The following is a 24,666-nucleotide window of genomic DNA, read 5'->3' on the forward strand; positions in this document are numbered from 1 at the left end:
CAGTCTGTTATCCCTCATCTCCCCAGATGAGGTTTGCCCTCTGCAAGGAGACCTGAGGTAGGGGCAAAGTGGTGTTTTTGTTTTTCCCTGTCATCCTGTCTCCTCATGAATCTTTCACATGTTGTTGGAAAGATCAAAAGCAAAAATGTTAGCTGACTAACTGCTGTGATATGGTCACCGAGACTATCTATACATCAGGTAACAAACTGCTGATTCTCCGGTGCCTTACACATAATGATTCTTTAGAAACTTCTTACAAAACATTATGTTGCCTAGTTCCTGGATATGGCAATCCACTTTCTGGCTGACATTCTATTCACTTTCCCCCTACATTTATAGCCCCTAGGAGGCAACCTCCTTTTCTTTGTCAGAGGTCATCTGCTCCTATCACTTGGCATTGACTAGAATGCATCAAGATGCCTCAAGCCCAGTCACCTCTGCAGGATTACATTTGTCCCCCAGGAAGTTTGTGAACTTTTGCCCTGCTAAATGCTAGGACTCTGTGCATCATCGGTGATCTTTTCATCTTATTCAGCCTTCAAGGGTAAATCCTATTGACTTCACGGCTTTAAACAACAGGAGTTAGTTTCTATACTCTTTGTACTACACCACCCACCCTCAAAGTCTAGGGAAAGCACCTCAGGCTTTCTGAGGATTTTTCTAGCATGTTCTGCTCCATCACTCTCTTTGGAAGGAACATCTGAGTTTCTGTAGCTTAGCAAGTATTTTGCGGTGGAGTGAAAGACATGTCTCTTCTACTGGAGACACTCCCATTGCCACAAGGAGTTTCCTTGAAGCCTTCTCTATTGGTGTGAAGAGGGTATATTTTTTTTTTCCCCTTAGTGATGGGAAGGGAAAACTCACTTCACTTCTATAAGTTTTATATAGCCTGATGATTCTTTTTAAACGTCCCTTAACTTTCCTTAAATTTCTAACTGTCTGATTGTTTAGGCAGGACTGTATTTGACCTCTTGTAGTCAATAGCTTGACTAGAAGCTGAAGCAGACCTAACAGTAACAGAAGACCTAATGGAAGCAGAGATATTAAGAAGAGGTGGCAAGGATATACAGAAGGACTATACAAAAAAGACCTTCATGGCTCAGATAACCACAAGGGTGTGATCACTCACCTAGAGCCACACATCCTGGAGTGCAACATCAAGTGGGCCTTAGGAAGCATCACTGTGGATAATGCTAGTGGAGGTGATGGAATTCCAGTTGAGCTATTTCAGATACAAAAAGACGATGTGGTAAAAGTGCTGCACTCAATATGCCAGAAAATTTGGAAAACTCAGCAGGGGCCACAGGACTGGGAAAGGTCAGTTTCCATTCCAGCCCCAAACAGAGGCAATGCCAAAGAACGTTCAAACTACTGCACAATTGCACTCGTCTCACATACTAGCAAAGTAATGCTCAAAATTCTCCAAGCTAGGTAGACTTCGAGAGTACGTGAACTGTCCAGATGTTCAAGCTGGATTTAGAAAAGGCAGAGGAACCAGAGATCAAATTGCCAACATCTGTTAGATCATCAAAAAAGCAAGAGAATGCCAGAAAAACATATACTTCTGCTTTATTGACTACACCAAAGCCTTTGACTGTGTGGATCACAATGAACTGTGGAAAATTCTTAAAGAGATAGGAATACCAGACCACCTTACCTATCTCCTGAGAAATCTGTATGCAGGTCAGGAAGCAACAATTAGAACCGGATATGGAACAATGGACTGGTTCCAAATCAGGAAAGGAGTACATCAAGGCTGTATATGGTCACCCTGCTCATTTAACTTCTATGCATATTACATCATGCAAAAGGCCAGGCTGGATGAAGTACGAGCTGGAATCCAGATTGCAGAGAGCAATATCAATAAACTTGGATACTCAGGTGACTCTATCCTTATGGCAGAAAGAGAAGAACTAAGGAGTCTCTTGATGAAAGTGAAAGAGGAGAGTGAGAAAGCTCGCTTAAAAGCCAACATTCAAAAAACGAAGATTATGGCATCTGGTCCCATCACTTCATGGCAAATACGTGGGGAAACAATGGAAACACTGACAGATTTTATTCCCTTGGGCTCCAAAATCACTGCAGATCGTGACTGCAGCCATGAAATTAAAAGACGCGTGCTCCTTGGAAGAAAAGCTATGACCAATCTACACAGCATTTTAAAAAGCAGAGACATTATTTTGCTGACAAAAATCCATCTAGTCAAAGGTGTGGCTTTTCCAGTAGTCATGTATGGATGTTAGAGTTGGACCATAAAGAAAGCTGAGCACCGAAGAACTGAAGGTTTTGAACTGTGGTGTTGGAGAAGGCTCTTGAGAGTGCCTTGGACTGCAAGGAGATCAAACCAGTCCATCCTAAAGGCAGCCAGTCCTGAATACTCATTGGAATGACTGATTCTGAAGCTGAAGCTCCCAATACTTTGGCCACCTGATTTGAAGGGCTGATAGATTAGAAAAGACCCTGATGCTGGGAAAGGTTGAAGGCAGGGGGAAAAGGGGACAACAGAGGATGAGATGGTTGGATGGCATCGCCAATTAACTAGACATGAGTTTGAGGAAGCTCTGACAGTTTGTGATGGATAGGGAAGCTTGACACGCTGCAGTCCATGGGGTCGCAATGAGTCAGACACAACTAAGTTGACTGAACTGACTTGAGTTAATAGCATATGGATGTGTCTAGTAATATCCTTTCAAATATTGCAATACAATATCTATTCTCAATTTTGGGGCATAGTAAAAATTTTGAGATGACTAGAGAACACTATTAGAATATAGAAGAAGATTTAAAATAAAGTAGCCTAAGACATTGTGTCACAAAAATGAAGTGAGGACTCGCAAAGAAAGAAATGAGGACTTGCCCAAATTCCCATGATTTGTGGCAAAGTTGAAAGTAGTACACAGACCTCCTAATTCTAGTCTATGTCCCCAGCCCTCTGCCATGTGCTATTTTACATTCTGAAGGGAATCATTTAGAAATTCACAGGAATCTTGATTTAAAACAAGGTTCTGACCAAACAATGTAAGTTCACAGAATGGAATCATTTGAGTTTATTTTTATAATCAGGTCTATTTTGCTGCTATAAAAATAAATCTTGAGGGATGGAATCCAAAACAGATTAGGTTCTTGACAATTTATGCTTCATAATGAGATTCTAGTGCATTATTTCCCCCCAATTCATTTGCATTCATTTGACAGTAACAACTGTTTGCTTCTTAAATACAATATTCCATCATAGTTTGCCATCTTCATACTAATCTATTTTTTGGTCTTTATTTCTACTGTTGGCTTCATTCTTCTCTTACATACTTCATTAACATAGCAGACAGAATGTTCTTTCATTTTATCCTCTTTTATCCCTCATGTCCAATAAGTGGAAAGTCTATTGGATGTATCCATATATTGTTTCTAACCTCCAACCTATTCTTTCCATTCTCAGTTCTACTATAACTATTGATCAATTTCTCATTTGGTAAACCCTGTTATTAAACATCCTCTGTTATTATTAAAAAAAGCATGACAAAATAAAATTTGAAATTTGTAACTATTTCTTAAGTAAAATTTTCAGAATCATAGATTTAAGGATTAGAGGAAAAATTGCTATCATCTGATCTAGCAAGCCCTTTGATGCTAAAATTATCTCTACATAATGATCATTTAGCTCACACTTGGGAACTGACAGACTCTCCTGAGATATAGTCAATTCTAAATATCACTGAGTAACACTGACTGCTTAGAATGATCTTTTTAGACATATTAGTTTTACTTCTCATTTGACTATATTTTGATTGGTTTGCCCCACTGCATTTCTTTAGAATAAGGGTGAGCTAGTTATATATAACAAACTGTTAGCTATTTTAATATAGCAGTTGTTAGTATTAACCTTTAAAAAATCTTTATTTTGAGCTGAGATTCTGGCCTATTTGCCATGTGACAATTCTTTCTTGCTATGGGAAATAATAAGCTGATACATCTTACCAAGATATTAGCATCCTGAAAATGATACTTATGTATGATACAATAAAGGGGGAAATAGTTTTTTTTTTTTCAAAGTCTTCGCATCTCATTTTATGCTATGAACAATTATACTTACTTGTTAGGCAATATACAAAGACAAGCTCTCAATATGCCAAATACAGAAGATAGTCTACAATTGAAAGTCATTACTGTGAATCTGGATATAGTAGGGGCAGATCAAATCAGTCTATAAATTATGACCAGAATCTAGACTCAAAGTTCAATTACCAAAAAACAAACAACAAACAAACAAGCAAGAACATTTTGCCTGCCCATCCTAAGACATTTGAATACTGGAGTTCTGAATATTTTACTCATTGGTTTACAAAAATTATTCAGTAATTAATTCAGGGAAGATATTGCAAGAGGGAAGTCTTCCCTGAATCTAGTCAAAAATTACCTTAAATATTAGCTGAATCTTTTTAATTTAGTTCTCACTTCTTTAATCCCTTTTATCTTTTCTCTTATATTATGGTTTCAATTTTTTTTCCTCATCACTTTGCTTCCCTCCACTGAACTTATTGTTTATCTAGTTTCCATGATACAATCTAGCCTAGAATTGAACATTATACTACAGCCATTATTATTAACAAGTAGATCCAAAAGAGATCTAACCTCTCTCTTATTTTATTTTATTTTATTTCTCTCTCTTATTTTAAACACTGTCAATACAGCTGAAGATCACATTAGCTTCTTTTTGGTAAGCATATACCACTGTTGACTTACAATGAAATCCATAAATAAACACTGAATACTTATAGATCTAAATCCTTGTTGCTGTCTTCTTTCTTCCAGACTATTGCAATAGTAACCTACTTATTCACCCTGGTTACATTATTTCCCAAGCTCTAAAATCTATTTTCCATAGAGAACCAAGCACGATCTTTCATGCTTGTAACATGTTATCAAGTTACATCTCTCCTCTGCTTAAAATGTGATCAGATCGTTGCCTTCTATTCTACCCCTTATTATTCTTTTTGTTATATACTCTCTTCATTTATTTGGGTTTTCTCTCTTCTTCCATACTGGTTGTTATTCAAACATAGTAAGTCTATTTCATCTTGATGGACCAACACTGCTGCTGAAACACTTTCGCTCAGATATTCACCTGGTTTCCTTTCACATTTATTATTTTCAAGTGATATGACAAATAAGGGGTTAATATAAAATAATATTTTATATTATTCGTGCCAAGCCTGGCTAAACATTTATCAGTTATGTTCATCCTTTCAAAAAACTAGTACTTGGTTTCATTGATCTTTTCATTGTTTTTCAGTTCTATTTTATTTATTTTTTGATCTTTATTATTTCCTTCCTTCTGCTGACTTTGGGTTTTGTGCTTCTTCTTCTAATTCCTTTAGATGATATGTCAGGCTGTTTATTTGAGACTTTTCTTGTTTCTTGATTTAGGCCTGTACTGCTATAAACTTCTGTATTAGAATTGTTTTTGCTGCATCCTGAAGATTCTAGGAGGCTTCCCACGTGGTACAGTGGTAAAGAATCCACCTGCCAATGCAGGGGATGCAAGAGATGGTGGTTGGATTGGGAAGATCCTCTGGAGGAGGAAATGGTAACCCACTCCAACATTTTAGCCTGGGAAATTCCATGGACCCTGGGGGGCTACAGTCCATGGCGCAGCAACAAGTTGGATATGACTGAACATACAACACAATACAAAGATTTTAGAAAGTTGTATTTCCATTTCCATCATCTCCATGTATTTTCTTATTTCTTCTTTGATTTCTTCATTGACCCATTTTTTTTAATAACATGTTGCTTAGTCTCCACATATACTACAAAGCTAAAATAATCAAAGCAATGGTACTAGCTCAATAATAGACACATAGATCAATGGAATGATATATAGCCCCTGAAATAAATCCACACATTATGGTTAATTAATTGATGACAAGGGAGGGAAGAAGATGCAATGGAGAAAAGACAGAATCTTAAGTAAGTGATACTGGGAAAACTGGACAGCTACATGTTAAAAAAATGAGATTAAAATATTTTTGCACATTATATATAAACATAGACTCAAAATGGATTAAAGACATAATTGTAATACCTGAAACCACAGAACTCCTAGAAAAGAAAATAGGCAGAAAATTCTCTGACATCAATTATAGCAATATACTTTGGATCTGTCTCCTAAGGAAAATTAATAAAAACAAAAATAAAGAAATGGGACCTAATTAAACTGAAAAGATTTTGCACAGTAAAGGAAACCACCAACAAAACAAAAGGACAAACTGCTGCTGCTGCTGCTAAGTCCCTCAGTCGTGTCCGACTCTGTGCGACCCCAGCTACGGCAGCCCACCAGGCTCCGCCGTCCCTGGGATTCTCCAGCCAAGAGGACTGGAGTGGGCTGCCATTGCCTTCTCCAAAGGACAGACTACTGAAAGAGAGAAAGTATTTTCAAGTGATATGACACATACAGGGTTAATATCCACAATATATAAACAGTTCTTACAACTGAATATTGAAAAAAAATGAAAAAACTTGATTAAAAATGGGCAGAGGACTTGAAATAATGTTTACCAAAGAATATATAGAGGTGGCTAACAGGCACTTGAGAAGATACTCAATGGTGCTAATCATCAGGGAGATGCATTTCAAAACTAAGATGAGAAATCACCTCATACTTATCAAAATAACAAATGGAAATGGAAATGGCGAAGACATGGAAAAAGGACACTGCAGGTGGGGATATAAATTGTTACAGTCATTGTGGGAGATAGTCTGGGAAATTACTCAAAATACTAAAAGCAGAACTACCATATGATCCAGCAATTCCACTCCTGCGTATATATCTGAAGAAACAAAAACACTAAGTTAAAAATACGTATGAACCTCAGTGTTCATAGAAACATCATTTACAATAGTAAAGACATGGAAACAATGTGTCCATCAAAGAAGATGTGGTATGTGTATATATATATATATACACACACAATGGAATATTTTTCAGCTATAAAAAATTACATTCTGCCACTTGCAGTAACTTGGATGGATCTAGAGAGAATTATGGGCTTCCCTTGTGGCTCAGCTGTTAACAATTCACCTGCAATGTGGGAGACCTGGGTTCAATCCCTAGGTTGTGAAGATCCCCTGGAGAAGGGAAAGACTATCCACTCCAACATTCTGGCCTGGAGAATTCCAAGGACTGTAGAGTCCGTGGGGTTGCAAAGAGTTGGACACAACTGAGCAACTTTCAGAGAGAATTATGCCAGTGGAATAAGTCAGACAGAGAAAGTCAAATACTGTATATTATTACTTATTTGTGGAATCAAAACAAATTTTAATGAATATATATAGCAAATCAGAAATAGATTCACAGATATAAGAGAACAAACTAACAGTTACCAGAGGGTAGAGGGAAGGAAGGACGGGCAAGATTGGGGCATGGAATTAAGAGACACAAACTACTATGTATAAAATAGATAAGCAACAAGGATATATTGTACCACACATGGAAACATGGTCATTACTTTGTAATAACTTTAAATGGAATATACTATATAAAATATGCATTCACTATATTATAAACCTAAACTTTGGCCACCTGATGTGAAGAACTGATTCATTGGAAAAGATCCTGATGCTGGGAAAGATTGAAGGCAGGAGTAGAAGGGGACAACAGAGGATGAGATGGCTAGATGAGATGGCATCACTGACTCAATGGACATGAGTTTGGGTGAACTCCGGGAGTTGGCGATGGACAGGGAGGCCTGGCGAGCTGTGGACCATGGGGTCGCAAAGAGTCAGCTATAACTAAGCAACTGAACTGAACTGAACTGAAACTGCTATAATACTGTAAATCAATGACACCTCAATAAAAACATATATCCACACATCAAATGATCAGGTTAGAATCCAAACTGATTCATACCTGTTGGATGTTTTCTAACCAGAAATTAACCAAAAGCATAGCTTATGCCTCTCTTAACAGAAGAAACAAATCAAAATATTAATTTTTCCCTTTAATTAATTAAAAAATAGGTACCCTTACTTATAGAAAGTATTATGCTAGATCTTGTGTATGGAACATCAAATAAAATATATTGCCTCTGTTTTATAGAGAAGATGACCTTATAATTTTTATTTAAACATGTAAAATCACAATCACAAAATATGCAAGTACAAAAAGGAAAAGATCATCAGTTCAGTTCAACTCAGTCACTCAGTCCTAACGCTCTTTGCGACCCCAGGAACCACAGTACGCCAGGCCTCCCTGTCCATCACCAACTCCCGGAGTCCACCCAAACTCATGTCCATCGAGTCGATGATGCCATCCAACCATCTCATCCTCTGTCGTCCACTTCTCCTCCTGCTCTCAATCTTTCCCAGCATCAGGGTCTTTTCCAACGAGTCAACTATTCGCATCAGTGGCCAAAGAATTGGAGTTTCATCTTCAACATCAGTCCTTCCAATGAATACCCAGGACTGATCTCCTTTAGGATGGACTGGTTGGATCTCCTTGCAGTCCAAGGGACTCTCAAGAGTCTTCCCCAACACCACAGTTCAAAAGCATCGATTCTTCAGTGCTCAGCTTTCTTTATAGTTCAACTCTCACATCCATACATGACCACTGGAAAAACCATAGTCTTGACTAGATGGACCTTTGTTGTCAAAGTAATGTCCCTGCTTTTTAATATGCTGTCTAGGTTGGTCATAACTTTCCTTCCAAGGAGTAAGCGTCTTTTAATTTCATTGCTGCAGCCACCATCTGCAGTGACTTTGAAGCCCAGAAAAATAAAGTCAGCCTCTGTTTCCACTCTTTCCCCATCTATCTGCCATGAAGTGATGGGACCAGATGCCATGATCTTAGTTTTCTGAATGTTGAGCTTTAAGCCAACTTTTTCACTCTCTTCCTTCACTTTCATCAAGAGGCTCTTTAGTTCTTCACTTTCTGCCATAAGGGTGGTGTCATCTATGTATCTTAGGTTATTGATATTTCTCCCAGCCATCTTGATTCTAGCTTGTGCTTCCTCCAGCCAAGCATTTCTCATGATGTACTCTGCATATAAGTTAAATAAGCAGGGTGACAATATACAGCCTTGACCTACCCCTTTTCCTATTTGGAACCAGTCTGTTGTTTCATGTCCAGTTCTAACTGTTGCTTCCTGACCTGTATACAGATTTCTCAAGAGGCTGGTCTGGTGGTCTGGTACTGCAATCTCTTTCAGAATTTTCCACAGTTTATTGTGATTCACACTGTCAAACACCTTGGCCTAGTGAATAAAACAGAAATAGATTTTTTTTTTTGAACTCTCTTGCTTTTTCGATGATCCAGCAGATGTTGGCAATTTGATCTCTGGTTCCTCTACCTTTTCTAAAACCAGCTTGAACATCTGTAAGTTCACTGTTCACGTATTGCTGAAGCCTGGCTTGGAGAATTTTGAACATTACTTTACTAGCGTGTGAGATGAGTGCAATTGTGTGGTAGTTTGAGCATTCTTTGGGATTGCCTTTCTTTGGGATTGGAATGAAAACTGACCTTTTCCAGTCCTGTGGCCACTTACAACCAAATTTGTCCCATATCATCACCATCTGGATGGTTCCACCATACTCTAAACCCACAGTTAGTTAAGGTCATGCCACAGCCTAGACACCATCATAAACAGATCATTAGGAATAGTTAAGTTCTCTGAAAATTTTCAGTGTTAAAACAACACTGAAAATTAAAATGGAAAGCATTTGTTTTTCAAATGCTGGGTAGGAAAAATTATTGTATTTGACACTTCTATCAAATAAATATTTCCAAATATAGAAGCTGACTAAATTTCAAGAAATCTGCAGTGAATTTGATTAGCTATTAAAAATAAGATATTCCCAAGAGCCTAAATAAACATAAGACTATATAGCACTTAACCCTTTTTTATTCTCAACAACTAGTCATGCATGTTATATTTTCAGAATTTGTATCCTGATAAACCTAAACAATTTATTTTAAATTAAGGAGAACAGAATTTTTTCCTTGCATTTCTTCTGTATCTCAAGTGTGTCCAGCTTGCCTTGGTACTCAGTGAGTTTAGCTCTCTCTCCATTTTACAGATAGAACTGATTTGTATATGAAACAAAGAGATACAAACAAGTAGCTGCTTTCTTGTTAGCAATTACTCAAATTACTGCACAGGTGGAGATCCCCTGAAGCCCATGCTAAGAGGAAGACAATCTCCACCAAAAATAAACATATTTCAGTGTTATATTACCATGGTAGAAATTTATCTCTGTATAAAAAATGATACTGTGAACAACTGTATACATGTTCCTGTGGGTACTTGATACAATACACATTTTTTGATCATTATTTAAAATAACAAAGAGAACCAATGTACATGATTAATTTTCTATTAGCAAATATTTATCATTGTTGAAATAATAATGCCAGTCCAGTTTAAGAAGCATTAGGTAACTTTTATGGTACTTTCTAGATTAAAACATACTTTGATGTATGTTGCTTTCTCCTTAACCAAAATCAAGAAATATTTTTAACATAATTTATGTAAGATGAATAACATTTAGATGACCTCATAAATCAGTTAATTCTCTGCTTAATCTCAAAAATACTGAGAACGTTTATTAATATTTATTCTCATTTCTCGAGGATGCTTAATCTGGCTTTCTTTCCTTGATGGTTTAATTTTATATCGCCCCTGGAATTACTGACAATTTTAGATAACTTTTAACATTTTCTTTGTCTTTAAGATAAAAATAACAAATAAAATTCTCTAAATTAAGAGACAGTTACCCCTCACCTGCCGCCTACCACCTTGCTCACAAGGAGAAATTAAATTGTATTCTGATTAATTACATATCTAACACCACCACTGCACAGCTGATAAGAGTCAGCTTGGTTTCCTGCACTGAGGTAGGCTCTGTTATCATCCTGACTCCCTGGGGGACCAATTCAATGTGCACATGCATAATTTCAAAATGATCATAGAGGAGCTATAATCCATTTCTCTTTCTCAACTGCCGTAGGCCAGTCAGAGTTAATATTATCAGGCACCTGTTTTCGGTAACACTTTTGTTTTCATATTTCTTTTAAAGTTCTTAGGCAGTACTCACTGACAGTGACAAAGTTCTGTGCTATTTACCACACTGCCAGTAAGAAAAGAAGAGTATTTGTATAACCTTATCAATGACAGACATTCTGTGTTCAATGGTGTATCATCCCTGTGGCAGAAAGAGCAGACTGTCACCTTTCAAATAAAATGGATTTAACCCAATGGAGGAGAATGGGGTCAAAGTAGAGAAAAAAAAAATGTTTTATTTGAGAGGTTTTTTTTTTTTTTAAATTAATTCATTTTTTATTGAAGGATAATTGCTTTACAGAATTTTGCTGTTTCCTGTAGACAGGTCATTTTTTAAAGCAATACAGCTTATATCAAAAGCATCTGAGAGTAATCCAGGGAAAGTAACTAGATGTACTTATATAGAAGGAGGTCAGTGCAGCTTTGAGCAATGGGATTTCCCCTTTTGCCTCACCTTGATATTACCTATCATGTTGAAAGCATTGCTATGGGAGGCAGCTTTCTCATGACTCTCCCACTGGTTATCATATACGTGATGTTGGGCATGTGACAGAATCTCCCTGAGCATCATCCCTATTGAGAGTGAACAATACTTTACTTGCCCAAGAACAAGGAATTGGACCTCATGATCTCTGAGTTATTTTTAATTTAAAGATTTATAAATGAAGTAAGATGAATACAATTTTAAATTTAGAAGAGATATAGATATATTTAGCTTTGATAAATAAAATTATATATTGTCTATAACTGACAGAAATAGACTTTTGATGTTAACGAATATATGCTAGTATTGGGGAGTACAAAAACATTTTTCAAAAATCTTCAAACAAAAGAGTGTGCGTTAATGAGTCTAAGAATAGCTGCTTTCAATTAGAATTATTCTAATAATACATATTAAAAAATAAATATTTGTATATGACATGTTTTATGTGTACAATCTCCCCTAATCTCAGGGTTCTATCAGACCATTCCATTACATTTCACAGAAAGAAATCTATTTGCAATAAATATCATTGTAATAGATTTCCCCAACTGTTAAACATTTAAAAAGAAATTAAAATAATTGCTAGTCACATTTAAAAAGGAATGTAGAGATTATAAAATCCATTGAATAGACTATTCCACATAATAGAGCAGAAAAATGAAGCCCTTTAGCTTTTGTTGCTATTGTTTATTTCTTTCAACATGGAGATTTGAATGAAAAGCAATTTACAAGGAACTCTGGAATGTCAGTCAAGTTGCTTGTAAATCTGAAACCTTACCGTCTCCTCCAATCACTATCTCTACACATATTTGGAAGATGGTATATCTTTGAAGAAGCACTTTTAGAGAATACAATGACATAGATTTTGGCACAGTGAGGTTGAAATGTTGATGTTTCTTGTCACATGTATATTCATAACTAGGATTTAGTAATTAGGATTCCTCCCTCGAATGATTTCACACATTCTATGCTGAAAAGCTTAAATTTTACTGTACTTAATTAATTTCATATTGATAAAAATAGTTTGTCTGATCTTTGAAGCTTTTTTAAGCTCAGCTAATGAGGTTATTAGATCACAGTGCTTGCACTGTGACTGTTTCAGAAATAAAGATACAAAGAAATTCCTTTTTATTTACCATTGACTAATACAAGATTATTATTATTTGTATGTTAAAACATTCACAGATATCAACAAATATGAGGTAGAACTGAAGACTAGGCATGGCTATTTTTACTGTCTTAGGCACACTTAAAACCATTTTATTGAGGTATGACTGATATAAAATAAGCTGTAAATATTTAGTGCATACAAATTGATGAGTATGCAATAAGTATATACCCATGAAATCACCATCATCTATGCCATAAACATGTCCATCACCTCCAAAAGTTTTGTCCTGACTTCTTTATATTGTATTATTATTGTTTTTAATGTTGGTGTAACTGTTAGTTATTTTGTGGTAAGAGTACTTAATATCTATCCTCTTAGCAAATTTTTAAAGCATACCACTTATATGAGTAATCTAAAATCGTCAAAGTTATAGAATCAGAGTAGAATGGTAGTAACCAAGAGCTGGAGAGAGTGGGGGAAACAGGAAGTACTGGGCAAAGGGTACAAAGTTTCAATTACACAACATGCATGCTTCTTAGAGATCTACTCTACAGCACAGTGCCTATAGTTAGTGAGACGGTATTGAGTATTCTTCACAGTATGCTTTGACAGCTACTCTCTTCAAGAGATCAAATCTACTTTTCTACCCCATGAATCTGGTCTTGGCCCATGTGATTTGATTTGGTCAATGAGACATTAGTAAACATGACACTGTGGTTTGAAATATGCTTGCAAATTAGACAGTATCATATAGTCTAGACTACTGAGCGATCAGATCATGAGCAGGTCAACCACACTGCCTTTGCTAGGAGCCAGTCATCTGCAGCATGGCTGAGACCACAAATGACACCATCCAATCCTACTCTTTAGACCCTCTTGGAGACTACAGAAATTAGGTGAACCTGCCCAAACCAGAAGAAACATCAAGCTGACTTTCAGAATTGTGAAAAAGAAATTTCTGAAGTTTTTGTGTTGCTATCATTAAGTTAATAAATTTAAGGGTGGTTTGTTATGGAGTTAAACCTGGAGAAGGGCATGACAACCCACTCCAGTATTCTTGTCTGGAGAATTCCATGGACAGGGGAGCATGGCAGGCTGCAGTCCATAGGGTTGGAAAGAGTCGGACATGCTGAGTGACTAACATTTCCATTTTCAAAGCTAATTAGTGCACTATACAATAAATGCATATTTTATATACTATGTGAATTGAATTTCTGTAACCAGCATTTCTCTAGTCTTAAAACACACACACACAAATGTACAGATGTAATTCACTCCTTCCTGAACTTCTCTTTTTCAAGTTATCTGTCATTTTTTCCCTCTTTTTCTTCCTCAGTTCAGCCTCTCAGAAAACAAAAATAATAGTAATTATCTAATTTTCCTCCTGTACAAATCATTTCACATCTTGTTATTGTAAGACAGATTATCCCACTACTTTGTTAAAGATAACTTTCATTAGCATTGAAAGAAAACTCACCCTCCATCCATTTCAACCTACACCTTCTCTTGCCTCTATAGTGCATGCTTCTCAGAATTTTTTCTTTGCCTTAGGACTCATCATTATCTACATAATCTACATTATCTACATAATCTACATTATCTACATAATCTACATTATCTACATAATCACCCTTGGGTGATTACTTTCCTTCCCAGAGCTTCAGTTTCATCCACACTTAACTTTTAGCTCAGTCATCTTTCTTAAACATCTCCATTTGAGTGTGACACAGATACTTGAAGCTCAACACGTGCATTACTTAGTTCAGTATTTCCTCACTCCAAACTGCACTCCCTTTTTAATTAGTACCCAAGCAAATGGCAGTATCATCTACTCCATAAGCAAACAGAAAAGCTTAACTATTTCTTCTAATACAAAAGCTTTAATCATTTACCAATTTCTATACATTTTATTGCCAAAAAATTTTGAATCTCTCATCTCCTGTTGATGCCCTTCACTGTTGTCTTATTTTGGGTCTAGTTATATCAATATTTTGTCTAGATGAAACATTTAGAATGCTATTCTTAGTCCATTTTTTCCATAAGCTCATAACCGGTTCTGTTTATTAATATCTTATATCAATATTATACATTTGTTACAAATAATAGACTGGTATTGATATTTTATTTTTAACTGAAGTACGTACTTTATTCAGATTTCCTTGGTTTTTACATATTTTTTTTTTTCTTTTGCAGAATCCTATCCAGGCTCACTTATTTATTATGCCTCCTTAGCGTTCCTTTCTGTGACAGTTTCTCCAATATTCCTAGTTTTTATGACTTTGAAAATATTGAAGAGCATGGTCCAAGTGTTCCATAGAATAAAAAAATGGGATTTTTATGACATTTTTCTCCTAATCAGACTAGAGTCACATGCTTTAGGAAGGAAAACCACAGAAAGGAGGTGCCATTCTCATTACATTATATCCAGGGTAAATGCTATTTCTTCTGATACTGGCCTTATTCATTACTGGGTTGATGTAGACCTTATCAGTTTCCTCCACTGTAAAGCTAGTTTTTTAATCCCCCTTTCCCATCCTGTACATTTTGGAAACAACTCACTATGTGCAGTCCACAGTTAAAGAAGGGCGAGTTACATTCCAGCTCATTGAGAACATAGCATCTACATAAATTATTTGAAATTTACCTACATGGGAATCTTGTCTATTCTTTTAATTATTCAATCACTTATTTATATCAATATGACAGTTATTGGATATATATATATATATATATATATATATATATGGCTATAAATACATAGCTATATATATACATGGCTATAAATACTTGTGATATGTAACCATTTGTATCTACATTAAGCTAAGCATGAGTTCACACTGAAGTCTCCCAACTCTAAAGCATTATCACTTGGATCATTCCAGCCTTCTTCTCTTGCTCTTCGGTGACCTCTCACTTCAACAATGAGACAATTGGCTCCCACCATCCACCATCCATTGACTTAATTGTTCAACTCCATGTATGAGCTTTTAGAGTTGCTAATACAGAGAAATAGCATTCTTAACTAGACTACAGTCTCAAAAACAGTTTGTTTGAAAGTTATGTGGACCAGTCTCTTTTTTTCCCCCTACTCCCCTAAGTAGAGGTTGCTTCATACATTTGGAATGCATTTGTAATAGAATCTTTGTCATATTCTGCATTTCATCCTGAGATCCTCTAACCTCCTAAATTATCATTACTTTTAATTAACTTTTTATTGAAGGATAATTGCTTTACAGAATTTTGCTGTTTTCTGTCAAATCTCAACATGAATCAGCCACAGGTATACATATATCTCCTCCCTTTTGAAGCCCCCTCCCATCTCCCTCCCCATCCCACCCCTCTAGATTGATACAGAGCCCCTGATTGAGTTTCCTGAGCCAGACAGCAAATTCCCGTTGGCTATCTATTTTACATATGGCAATGTAAGTCTCCATGTTACTCTCTCCATACATCTCACCCTCTCCTCCCCTCTCCCCATGTCCACAAGTCTATTCTCTATGTCTGCTTCTCCACTGCTGCCCTGTAAATAAATTCTGCAGTACCATTTTTCTAGATTCTGTATATATGTGTTAGAATATGGTATTTATCTTTCTCTTTCTGACTCACTTCACTCTGTATAATAGGTTCTATGTTCATCCACCTCATTAGAACTGACTCAAACGCATTCCACTTTATGGCTGAGTAATATTCCATTGTGTATAACATAAATCAAAGCAAGATCCTCTATGACCCACCTCCTAGAGTAATGGAAATAAAAACAAAAGTAAAGAAGTGGGGCCTGATTAAACTTAAAAGCTTTTGCACAGCAAAGGAAACTATAAATAAGGTGAAAAGACAACCCTTAGAATGGGAGAAAATAATAGCAAATGAAACAACTGACAAAGGATTAATTTCCAAAGTATAACAAGCAGCTCACACAAGTCAATACCAGAAAAACAAGCAACCCAATCAAAAAGTGGGAAAAAGACCTAAACAGACATTTCTCCAAAGAAGACATACGGATGGCTAACAAACACATGAAAAGATGCTCAACATTGCTCATTATTAGAGAAATGCAAATCAAAACCAAAATGAGATATTTTTAAAATTATGTACATTAAGGTTTCCTTTGTGTTATAAGTACTATTGGTTTTGATAAATGTGTGTTATTTTCCCACCATTACAGATTCACGCAGAATAGTTTTCCCAAACTGAAAATGCCTGTGCTTCCTTAACTTATTTAGTGATCCCCTGATCCCAAGCCCTGGAAATCACTGATCTGTGCACTCTCTATAGTCTTTCCCTTTCAAAAGATCATATATAGAAAAGAAACATACAGTGTTTAACCTATTCAGACTGGTTTCTTTCACTTAGCAATACTCATATAGTATTCATTCATGTGTTTGCATGCATTGACAGTTCATTTATTTTTATTACTGAGTAATATAGCATTATATAAAATTTCTACACTTTATTAACTTATTGAAGAGCATCTTGGTTATTTCCAGTTTTTGATGATGATTATTAAAGTTTCTGTAAACTTTTTGTGTGTGGGCATTTTGTGTGCCATCAATTTTAAAATCAGTCAGGTAAATCCCTGTAGTTCAGTTGCTTCATTAGAGGTAAAACTATTTAGGTTTGTAAACCCTGCGATCCTGTCTCCCAAGGTGGCGGTACCATTTTGCCTCCCTACCAGCAATTAACAAAGTTCATGTTTTCTGCATCCTCAAGAGCAACTGGCATTGTTTTTTTCTGGATATTAGCCATTCTGATACGTATAATGGTATCTTATTATTGTTTCAGTTATGAGTGCATTTTTAATATAAAGTTGTATATCCCTATGAAAGCTGTCAAATTTTCATTGCTCCAATAGCCAGTTTTTAAACCTAACATTGTGTAAGAGTTCTATACTTCCACTTAAACACAGAAAAAACACTCCATGCATTAAAAAATGAATAAATAGAACAAAGAGCAAACACAATCTGGATCTTATTTTTTAAATCAGTTTTGCTGGTTCAAATAACATCATCAACATAAAATATGCTTATGACCTTGATAACCTACATTATCTGTAATAACAATCAAGTCCTGTAATGTGATACTCAAACAGATAACCAGGAAAAAAAAGTGAACAAAAATAATAAAAGAATAATATATACTGAATGTAAACATTGCCAAGTACAAGGGCATTAATAAGGGCTGTACTTCTAGAATAATTTGTTTAAATAAGAAGGTGAAGGTGAAAGAAAAGTTTTGAAAATAATTATCTTTGATAAGGTATCCTTTCAAGTATATAATCAGTTTTATTTAAACAGCAGATTAATTCATGTTTTAAAAATAACTAATATATATATGCTTCGTATTAAATATAGATGATTAAAGATCAAATCTTATGTAAAAATTAGAAATGGCCTTTGTTTCTAACATTTTTGTCTTCATCTATAGTATTTGAATAGCAACTTACCTCCAAGCTCAGGCTCATTTCACTGGAAAGAACAGCACCTAGATTCCCTTATGAGCTGCAAATCTAGCCATCAGGCCATCAAGGACACCACCTCAGGCTGACAAATTTTGGCTTTCCATGACTAAGATAAAATACCTCCTTTGAAGTGACAGTTTATTGTGGGGGGGATAAGTTGGGTCAGTACATGAAAATAAAACTTTGGAGTTATATTACAATCTATCACTCTTCCTCCATCTAGCATCATCATTTTATTATTTATTAATAAAAACATTGGATACCAGTTAGAATTACAATTTTGACAAAATAACATATTGCATGGAACATACTAGAACTAAAGTAATTATGTGCTGTTTATTTGAAATTCAATCTTTAGCTGAATATGTTTTATTTCATCTTGTAAATCCACCCCCATTCCTCTCAGTTACTTTATCAGTTCAAGAGGAGAATGGTATTGACAAGAGGAAAGGGAGACCAGCTCATCAGAAAAGATGATGATACCGCACAGAAAGCACCTGATAGGATATAGTATTTAAAGAGTCCGTATCTTTTCTAAGTAACTATAACCATGATGGACCAGGGTGTTCATTTAAACTTTGAATGTCTGAAACCATTCACTTATTTCTCATGTTCTCACAATTGTCTCTACCCATATTTTATAATGATGGTTTAGATTGTAAGTTAAAGTCAATAAGATGGAATGGATACTCATTTTACTAACATTTATATGACATTTTTCTACGTACCTTATTATATGTGCAGTGCTAACAGAAGTTTAAGGGTTGTTCTATCTTCTTCTGTTGTATAGGGTGAATCATGATATAAGTTTAAATGAACACCCGAGGCTGTATTTAATGAAAACCTTTATATTTTTATTTGATACATAAGGTAGGCTTTCTTACCTGAAAGACACCCAGTGATTGACAGAAACAGAATAAGTTTCCAAGAAGAAGCCATCCTTGGTGACGAGGATTGCCTGTGTCGCAGTGTATTTAGCGGCTCTGATGTTTCTTCATTAAAAAATGCCCTGTTGAGACAGATAGTACGTTTCAAAAATTGAGAAAAGAAAATAAATGAACAAAAAGACGAACAAACAGAAACCAAAAAACTCATAATAAAGAAATAACTTCCAGTGCCAAGGTCAGATTAATATATACTTGCATATTGACAATAATAATAAAGTTTCCATTAAAATGAATGCACAACACAAAAACTTTGGAAAAGTGATAAACCTTCCCTATCACATTTATTTATATTGAATACTCCCTCACAGATAATAAAAACATCAGGTTCTAATGGGGATGATTTTTTTCTCACAGGGAATGTATAATAGCTATATTTATTATGTTAGACAAATTACCGGAGTAGAAAAATAGGGTAGAAGAACCAGTTACATTAATATATACTCCTCTAATCTAGAACATAACTAATGATCAGTTAAGCAAGTGATTTTACATATTGTGTCTGTAGCTCATCTAAACCTCCATAGGGATTTTTTTCATTTAATTATTAATGTCAACTGCCTTTGTTTATAACTACTGTGATTATCTGTACTGTATTATAGTTCCCTCTTTTTGTGAGTTATTTTCTCAGCATCCTTTGCTAGCCAGAACCTAAGGGAAATAAGAATTTTCATGAATATTTAACACTTTTTGTCTAATGCCATTTTTATAACAATAACTAGTATAGCACATTAATATCCCTTGATTCCTTTATCTGTCCTGAAACACACAATAAACATGAAAATACAAAGTTCCAGCATAAAAGTTAATCCTCAAAAACTTGAAAATGTGCACTAGAAACTCTTACAACAGACAAGCAATGTCTGAGTTTTCAGGCGTCAGTCATCGGTGTCCTTGGCCAAAAGCAACTAAATTGAGAAATAACTGTACAGTGTGTTGATTTTAAATAACAATTGCTTCTTTGCAACTGGTTCTTCCCAATAGAATTAGAATTTCAGGTCATCTCTTTCATTCAGGAAACATCTTAAAAATATAGAAAAGCATTTTTACCCTAGTTAGGTCAATTCAATATAGACAGACCCAAAGAGGGAAATCTCATTAGTGAGTCTTCCACTCAAATGTTAGTTTCATTTCATTTATATTTTAAAATCTAAGCCTTCAAGATCTACTTTAACAACAAGGTGAGGGATCACTAATGGAGAAAAAAGTTAATAAGTTATAAGACTTGCTTCATAGACACCCTCTTCAGAAAGATACTTTTCATCATTTTTTTTCCAAGTAAATATCAGAAATAAATACAGTTTGAAGCACAAAATGACCTTATCACTAATTTTTATAATTTAAAGTATTTTCATTATTTATACACTGCTTTTTACCAGAAAGGAAAGAAGAAAGTCAGCACTTCACACATAATAGAGACTTAAAGTTGTTAGAATAACAATTATGATTTATGAAAACTGCATATTTAAATTAGTGAATTATCGATCCATGACAAAATAGGTCTTTATCAAACTGTGTGAGTTCTGAGATATTAATACAGTTTTGCTTAACCTATTTTGATGAGCTCAGTCCACATCTTGAAAACTGGTACTTTCCTTCTCTATTTACAATGTCTTCTGATGTCTCAGGGCTTCCCTTGTGACTCAGCTGGTAAAGAATCTGCCTGCAACGCACAAGACCTGGGTTTGATCTCTGGGTTGGGAAGATCCTCTGGAGAAGGAAAAGGCTACCCACTCCTGTATTCTGGCCTGGAGAATTCCCTGGACTGTATAGTCCATTGGGTCGCAAAGAGTCAGACACAACTGAGCAACTTTCACTCTGACGTCTTATTCCTCATCAAAATGCAAATATTTTCAGAGCATTTATATGCTGTACACTGCAAATGTCAAAGAGAAAACACACATGCATGCATACATGGTCACACACCACCCACACACATACACAGAAGTTAACCACGGGCTATGAGGCAAGTAAGGGCTTCCCTGGTGTCTCAGTGGTAAAGACTCTACCGGCTAATGCAGGGGATGCAGGTTTGATCCCTGGGTCAGGAAGATTCCCTGGAGAAGGAAATCACAGCCCACTCCAGTATTCTTGCCTGGAGAATCTCATGGACAGAAAAGCCCAGTGGCTACAGTCAGTGGAGTTGCAAAGAACTGAACATGACTTAGCAACTGAAAAACAAGATGAGGCAAATGAGCAGGGCGATGCAAGTGTAGTGTAGGCGCAGAGCTATCAGGAGAAGCACACTGGTAAGGACACAGGGTCTGGGAATAGTGCAGAAGTGTCCAGCAAAAATTCAAGGAGATATTGAGCTTAGACAAATGCCTTACTTTTGCACGGGACAGAAATGGGCACATGCATGAATAAATCCGTATCAGTCAGTGACACACTGTCAGAAAACCAACCCAGAGTGAAGGCAAAGTAAGAGGGCAGAGGACAGAGGTTATTGTGAGGTTCATGAAGGCGTTGCTGATAGATGACATTAAGGTTCAGTTTTCGTTTTCAACATGGCATTACAGAAAAATCCTTATATTCCAGGCACATTTTTAAGTTTTCAAATAAGAATAGTGAATTTTATAACCAAAAGAATACATTTTATGTTAAAATTTCTTCAAAGAGAAAAATATCCTGTGTTTGTGTGTGTGGTTGTGTGGGTGTACTCATTTTCAAACATCATTGCTTGGTCTTTGGGGCTTAAACACAAAAAATGATAGTCCTTCAAAAGCTTTTCTTTTTTAAGATGGCTAACTAACAGTCTCTTTTTTGCTCATTTGCTTTCTTCTCACTCTGTCTCTCAAGTAAAATAAAAAGTAAATAAAATAATCTGAAATAAGTTTGTATATGCGTCTCTGGAAAACACATTTATTCCATGTCTTTAATAAAATACTTGTATCAAGGTAATAAAATAATGTAAATAATCAGACATACATTAATGTCCTACTACATGACAAGTTAAACTATAATCAGTTAATAAATATTACTAAAGCATATTAGGATATATATTTTAGAAATACCTTAACGGAAACTGACAGTTGTACCTTAAATTGTTATTTGTCGAGATTGAAAAGTCATAAATAATAAATTACATATGACTATTTGGATATATTCTTTTAAACAAACTTTTTAAAATAGGTTATTTCAATTTTATTATACATACCTATTTTCACTTGTGATATTCAAATAAAATGTATGAAATGACTTGTTCCTTTGCATTTTTTCCTAATTTAATGCAAATATTTGCAGGTGAAGTAAAAATAAGTAGATCATTGTATTTGTATTAGGTCATAAATTATAAATAATACATGCATTGTGCAGTTGAATGCATAGGCAAGTATTTAAAAACATCACACTTTAATTGGAGTCTGAAATAGGATTGCTAAACATATGTTATATGAAAATAAATCAAGTGACAGTATGCTGCCATGTGAATGCAAGCTAGCTTTTCTTCTTACAGACACATATAGGAAATTACCTAGTTAACGGCCTGTGTATGTGAGTGTGCATAAAGAGAGGAAGGTATTGAGAGAGAGATTTCTATCAACGTCTACCAATCTCTCTCTCTTTTACATCAAAGGTTTCCTTCAGTTTGACCTCTGACTGGTTATTCACACAGCAGTCAGAATTATGTTTTCAAACATAAATCAGGCTACATATTTTCCCTGTTTCAGTGGTTTATTCTTAAAATAAAATCCAAATTCCTCATATAGCATTCAAGGTCAAATCCAACTTGGCCCCTGCCTAACTTTCTGATTTCACCTTTGGGCATCCTAGATTCCTACCAAGCTGACTTTCTTGCTGCTCCTCATTTAGCCTTGTCCCCATAGTTTCCTTTGCCTGGACCCCTCCACTATCAGTTCTTTCCAGACTATAGAGCCTTAAGTCAGTGAAGACTCTTTATCAGGTCTTTCTCAATCCCCTTAAAATAGCCACCCCTTGCTTCCTGTCAGCCCTGTCACTGGCTTTCTTTACACTGCCCCTACTTTCTTCTTACCAATCATTAATGCTTAAAGTTGTTATATTTATTTATTTACTTTTAAATTATCTTTTTATCCTACTGGAATGTGATATCAGTGAAAGCAAGATTTTTTTTTCTCATTCATCTTTGTAAACCCAGCATCTAGAAGAGAATCCGGTTGGTTTTAGTAGATACTCAGTTACTGTTTTGAATAATAATTATTGAATAAACTGGAACCTCTATTGAGTAAATAATTTGGCACAAACTTATACGAGTAGAAAAATTATTATCCCCTAAATTTCCATAATACTGACAACAGCTACCATGTACGAAACCCTATATATGAGGCATTATATCATGGGCTTTACTTACACAACCTCTATTAACTTGACATTACTTATTGATCAAGATAACTTTCCCAAGATCATACAACTAGTAAAAGTCAGAGCTGGGGTTGACTTACAAGCTACATCATCTCTTACAGAATTCCCGAGCTATTTCTACAAAAGTCTCAAGAAATCCCTCTTATCTGATACAATTTGGCTGGTATTAAATCAGTAAAAAATATCGTTTAAAATTTTACATGCACACATTAAATGTTGTCATTTAACTAATACTATTTAGCCTTATATCATTTGACCTATCTTATTACATAGGAATGAGATTTTTTTCTGTTTTTCAATATTCTGGTGAAAAATTTTTTATTTTATCTGAACATTATATAAGTCCTTTTAAATAGAAGTCTTCTCTGTAATACATCATATATAATTTTTTAATTTCTTTAGAGTAGTATAGGATATGTGAAGTTGTCTAATGACAGCATCCTTGAGGTTTCATTTTATACAGTTATCTCACACACACCTAGAGTATGTCATAGGTCACTCTTTATTATTTGTCCAAGACTATTAGCTTTTATTTTGTTTTGTGCTTTATCTTTTTTTAATGCTCTCATTCTTGGTACACTCATATGTCATTGATTTCCGTAATGTTTCTTTGAATTATCTGATCATATCAACATCTACAACCTCTACAAACAGATAAGACAAAATGAACCTTTGTAAGTATACAATTTACACAGTGGCAGTGAGTAAACTAGCTGTGTTTACTTAACCATCAGCTTCTAAATAGCTACAAATTATTTTCATTTAAAGGGGCAATAAAGGCTTTTATTTACTTAGCAAGTTAGAACAACAGAAATTGAGTAAGGTTCTGTTCCAATTAGCATTTGACAGGCTGGGTATAAATTTTAGTGAAAACAGTAAGATGATCAACTGTTTTTTTTGTTTTTTTTTTTCTGTGTAATTTATTCTCCACCTCAACAATGATTCTTGCTAAGGTTGAAGCTAGTGGCACTTTTGCTGGAAGATAACCTTTAACAGTTAAGTAAGGCCAGGGACTTGTAGAAAAGAACCATTAAAAAAAAAAAAAAAAACTTAATGGGAAGTTGTATTCTAGATGTCCTTGAAATTTTCTAGCCCAAAGCACCTGTATGAAACAATAGAAAATAAAATGCAGCAGAAGACCTAGCAAGAAAAAATAAAACAAATGTGTGTTGGCCTTGTTATGTTTGCTATCATATATCTTTTGAGGACCAAGCAACAAAGTCAGGAGATGGATACACAGAATTCACATTTCGAAAATAATCAGCATGAATTATGAC

The 24,666-nt window shown here is 35.2% G+C and overlaps 1 protein-coding gene across 1 annotated transcript in view; it reads right to left on the reverse strand.

Moving 5' to 3' along the window:
- Positions 1 to 24,666, reverse strand: part of CNTN5 (contactin 5) — a 1,534,958-nt gene that overhangs the window by 844,880 nt on the left and 665,412 nt on the right. The window contains exon 3 of the mRNA XM_043897056.1: positions 18,992 to 19,116. Coding sequence (XP_043752991.1) covers positions 18,992 to 19,116 — 125 coding nt within the window. The remainder of the gene's footprint in view (positions 1 to 18,991; positions 19,117 to 24,666) is intronic.

The sequence above is a fragment of the Cervus elaphus genome, chromosome 1, assembly GCF_910594005.1.
Source record: "Cervus elaphus chromosome 1, mCerEla1.1, whole genome shotgun sequence".
NCBI lineage: Eukaryota > Metazoa > Chordata > Mammalia > Artiodactyla > Cervidae > Cervus > Cervus elaphus.